General features: G+C 45.4%; 1 protein-coding gene across 1 annotated transcript in view; it reads right to left on the bottom strand.

The window, feature by feature from the left end:
* The window catches only part of LOC103275383 (neuroendocrine convertase 2-like), a 161553-nt gene that overhangs the window by 45452 nt on the left and 111030 nt on the right, over window positions 1-5071 (bottom strand). The window contains exon 5 of the mRNA XM_008072797.2: window positions 2680-2717. Within this exon, the coding sequence (XP_008070988.2) occupies window positions 2680-2717 (38 nt within the window). The remainder of the gene's footprint in view (window positions 1-2679; window positions 2718-5071) is intronic.

Below are 5071 nucleotides of genomic sequence, written 5' to 3'. Positions count from 1 at the left end.
GAGACTCCAACTCAAAAAAAAAAAAAAAAAAAGACACAAAAATGAAGGGCTAAAAACATGTCATAATATTAAGAATGCTGGTATTATGGCTAGTTTGAATCTATTGTGTGCTTTCCCAAATTTTTGATGGAGAACATGTCCTTTTTTTTTCTAATTAGAAAAATGTTTTTGGAGCTGGATGCGATGGCTCATGCCTGTAATCCCAGCATTTTGGGAGGCTGAGACAGGAGGATTGCTTGAGCCCAGGAGTTTGAGATAAGCCTAGGCAACATAGTGAGGCCTTGCCTCTACAAAAAATCAAAATATTAGCTGGACATGCTGGTATGCACCTGTAGTCCCAGCTACTAGGGGGGCTGAGGTGGGAGGATTACCTGAGCCCAGGAGGTTGAGGTTACGGTGAGCCGTGATCATGGTCATGCTATGCTGCTGAACTCCAGCCTGAGTGACAGAAAGAGACTCTGGCTCAAAAAAAGAAATGTTTTTGAAAAAGATAAAAGAACCCCACACTCACGGAGCCATGGAGTTCCTCAGGCATACTCGGGTATTGCAGCTCTAAGGGGAGCTGGCATGTCCCCATCTGGATGCTTCCCTGTCCAATTTCAGATGAGGGTTTTTGGCAGACGAATTACGCTGGAACACTAGACCTAGACACACGGTGTTAGAGCACTGTTCCTGCAGCTCATCGGAGCCCTGGCAGGTTCGTCCCCAGGAAAATGACTCTCACTTGGATCTGGCAGCTGGTGTTGGCAGTAGCCCACCAGGACCCTCTTGGGCTGGGCGCGGAGGATGGAAGGATGCTGAGGTCCTTTGTGTCTGCGGCCTTGGCAGGGCTGGACTGTGCGCAGGCGGGAGGCCATGCATCTGCTGGCTTTCCAGCCCAACGGGTGCTATCAAGACCTCCTCATGGCAAGACAAGTGACGATGCAGTGGCTGCCCAGCGAGCGCTGGGTCCTGGGGATGAAGGGGGCCGTGGAGAATACCAGTCCCCTGTGTAGAAGGAGATGGGGTTGCTGGTAGCATGGGGGAGGGAACTGCCCTCTGAGGCTGAAGTGCCGCCTTGCACGCCATTAGCCCTACCCCATCTCTGTAAGGTAAGGTCCTGGGTACATCAGAGCCTGGGAGAAAAATGCAACAAACGGTATCTCAGTCTCCCATTGGAGACCTCTCCAGGGCCCTGAGGTTATGGGAGACGTGGGGCAAGAAGAAGAGGCACTAGAGGAGTCAGCCAAAGTCAGGAGGAGGCCAGCAAGGACTATGTCTGGGCTCCATGCGTGCGTGCCATGGAGGAGGTGCCATGGGGGGAGCTGACTCCACACACAGGACCCTGCTGGACTCCACAGTTCACAGGTGGTCTATAATTGTCTCCTATAAGCGTGGATGACCCTTATTGCAAATACAGCTTTGGTTTAATTTTGATTATTTTCCTCTGGGGCTATATTGGCTGTACTGTACCAGTGACTCATTTAACACTTTTTCCCTCTCATATCAAAAATGATGCTCAGCTCAATGTATTCTCTTCTAGATTTATAAGACCCAAACAGTGCCCTGCTTATGGGTGTCTAGAACACAGCACAAGATCTTACTTTCTTTGTGCAGTGTAGACACACATACCGCCCAGGCAAATGACCCAGAATGGTGACTCCAGACACTATGGATGCTTCACTAACTTTTCTCCTATTAAAGTGCTTGTTCTCCTACATAGGAATTTCTTCAGCTACTCAGGTGACGTTTTTATACTTAAATCTGGAGGTTCTAGAAGTACAGCTTAGAAAGAGTTTGGGTAACTGAAATGAACATATCGCTTGAGCATTGTACCCCCACCGTTGAAATCAAGTGATCAATTCTGTTTAAAGGGCTTGTGAATTTCATCAGGAAAAGCAGCTGAGTCAAAAATTAGAGTGTGTGACTCTTGTCCAGCAGGGCTTTTGTGGTTTCTGCTAACATTTCTGTTTGTTAAAGGATACTCTTAACACTCAACGTTGTAGGGAAAGTCAGGGTGGAGCAATCGTAGGCAACAAAGATAATCCAAAAAGATGGCGCTCTCCCCACATCTTTAAAATAAATTATAAAAAAAGATCAAGAAGAAAGATAGTGCTCTTGCTTTCATGAAGCTGGTTGTTGAATGAATGGCTGCAGTTTTTGACTTTTTGCCTTCGGTTTTGCCCGGCAAGAACCCAAACAGCTCATTTCCAACCTTTGATTCAAGATGGTAAGCAAGTGTTGAGTTAAATCTTGCCAAGTTTCTCTCATCCTCCCCCCTCCCTAAACCTAGCTTCTTGGTACCTTCAGGCCTTGGGTTTCCTTCTTCTCTCAAAGCCACTGGCTTTGCCTGCTGCTGGGCCATGTGCCTTGCCCGTTTGTCTTGGCCTGAGCTGTGGTTCCCCCAAGATGGGCAGTCCCGACGTGGGTGCAGATGTGGTTTTCTAAGTGTGAGCACAGATATCTGTGTGTGAGTGCACATGTGCACACATTTTTGCGTGCATGCACATGTGTGTGTATGTTCCTGTGTGTGTCCCTCTGAATGTGCATGTGTTTGTGTGTGTGCACTCCTGTGTATGTGTGCATGTGTTCCTGTGTACTTATATGTATATACGTAGGCACACACATGCTCCTAATAACTAGGGGCACCAGGACACTTAAGACGCACACATTTCCCCACCAAAGTCAGCTTTTACTTACATAGTTGGAGGCCAGGTCTGGGTGGAGATAGTCAATCCCTGTGAAAAGACAACATGGGAACCAAAGGTTAATACCTGCCCCCATGTCCTCAGAAAAGCTGTTCAGGAAAACACCCTATTTACAGAGACTGAGACTGGGAGACTTGCCATGAGGGTGAATACCCTGTCCTGAGCCCCTAGTTCCCAGGTGAAGGCATGAAGGTGGGCTGCACTGCCTGAGTGAAGAGACAGCTGCCCCCAGACACACTTCAGAGGACTGAAGCCAATTAGAGTCTAGGGCCCAAGGATAACACTTCTGACATAAATGTCAGCACTAAGGGGCTTAGTGACTGCAAGATGGATGGCTCATCAGAGCGGTGATCTGAAAGAGATTTGTAGAAATCTTGACATTTTTAAAGCATCAACTGGCATTTCTTCTGAAATGAAACTGGCCCTGGGGAGGAAAAGCGATTATTATTTAACAGGGCATGGCCAGAAATGAATTAGGCGGACGTTCTCTGGCAGAGAAATAATAAGAGAACACGGCTCAGCAAGAAAAGCCATTAGGCAAAGGGCAAATGGTTTCCAGCGAGGTGTTGCCTGTTGGGAGCTGATGCTTGTATGGCTCTCCAGGAAGTCTGAGGCTCGGATCACTCAGCAGGAGTCCTGTGTTTCTTCCTGAATGCAGGCCTGTCTTGTATCTCATAGTCTTTCCGAGGGTAGAATTATGGTCTGTGAGCACTGCTGAGCTCCTCAGATACTTGGACCTCACAAAACACTGTGGAACTTCAATGGCAATCAGAAGGCTCTTGTCTGGGTCTGCAGAACCAAATCATCTTTGCAGCAGTTACACCTGAGATCCAGCCCTCTAAGAAACAGGGCAAGTTCCTGCTGCCGACGTGGAATCATGGCATAAGTTTTTGGAGTCAAAGACAGGCCTTTGAGTCCCAATTGTCCCGACAACTGGCTGTAGGACTTTGGGCAAGTTGCTTGGCTTCTCTGTTCTTGCTTCCTTCTTGACTAGCTGGGGGTGAGGACAGTGCAGAGATTAAAGAAATGATTGCTTGTGATGCACCTAGCCCAGCGTTGCATTTCATAACCATGCCGAGGTGCAATCCTTAGAACCTAGAAGTATCATCAAGTCTAGCCTATAGCTGATATTTTCACGGTGTGCTTACTATGATTGTGCCACTGTTATAGTTTTGTCCTGAAAACAAGAGTTTGTATTAGAATGTGTATTTCTAAAAAGAAATTTTCTTTTTTTTTTCTGGCTGTACAATTGATAACTGGACCGAAAGTCATGGAACTACAGGACATCTGTTAGATTTCACTGTTGGTGTTTTGACATCTGAAGCAATTGCTGTTATTATGGCCTGGGAGAGTCTAACCAGGAACTTCTCATCCACAGTCATTATGCCTTCTTTCACTCCTCTGTCAGAAGAAAAGGGGTCAGAGGTGTAAAGACTAATGTTTTGGAAACACATCAACCCTTTTTTGGGACCCTAATGCAAAAATGGTCAATTTAGGTTGTGATGTGGGGCTGGGATGAGATCAGGCTTTTGAGATAAATGGACCCAGTTCCATTCTAGGCTCAGACACTGTAATATCTATGTGGTTTGGGCCAAGTGATATAATCTCTCTGGACTTTGGTTTCCCCTTATTTGAAATGGAACTGTTATTTACCTTGCAAAGTGTTTTTCAAGATTGAGACAATTCACTGAAAGTCTCTTCTTTTTTTCAATCAGAGTCTCACTCTGTCACCAGGGCTAGAGTGCAGTGGCATGATCACGATAATCACGGCTCACAGCAGCCTTGACCTCCTGGGCTTAGGAAGTTCTTCCACCTCAGCATCTCAAGTAGGTGAGACTACAGGTGCACACCACCCCCGCCAGGCTAATTTTTATTTATTTATTTTGTAGAGACAAGTTTTCACTATGTTGCCCAGGCTTGTCTCAAACCCCCAGGCTCAAGCTATCTTCCCACCTTGGCATCCCAAAGTGTTGGGATTACAGGCATGAGCCACCATACTTGATCTCATTGACAATCTTTAACTTATAGTAAACACTTGATATGTTATATTTCTTATCATCATTATTAGTACCATCATTCTCATATGACTAGAGCAATGTGGATAAAGAAAGATAGAAGCATTTAAAAAAAAATCTACTTGGCCCTGAATTGTACCCTACATCATTAAAATAAAAATGAAAAGCAATCGACTTGGTTTTAGAATGTTGTGTTGAAATTTAATTGTGTATATTTGTTAAAATAGGTTAAATTTTGTGTACTTGTTGGACAGTCATTTTTGTAACATATAGATAAGTTTTTAAAAATGCAGAGATAATTTTTTTTTCTTTTTTTTTTTGAGTTGGAGTCTCACTCGGTCGCCCAGACTGTAGTGCAGTGGCCTCTCC

Source organism: Carlito syrichta, unplaced genomic scaffold, assembly GCF_000164805.1.
Source record: "Carlito syrichta isolate Samal-C Ts95f unplaced genomic scaffold, Tarsius_syrichta-2.0.1 Scaffold115608, whole genome shotgun sequence".
Lineage (NCBI taxonomy): Eukaryota > Metazoa > Chordata > Mammalia > Primates > Tarsiidae > Carlito > Carlito syrichta.
The sequence above is the reverse complement of the archived record's forward strand: the minus strand, read 5'-3'. Positions and strand labels throughout refer to the sequence as shown.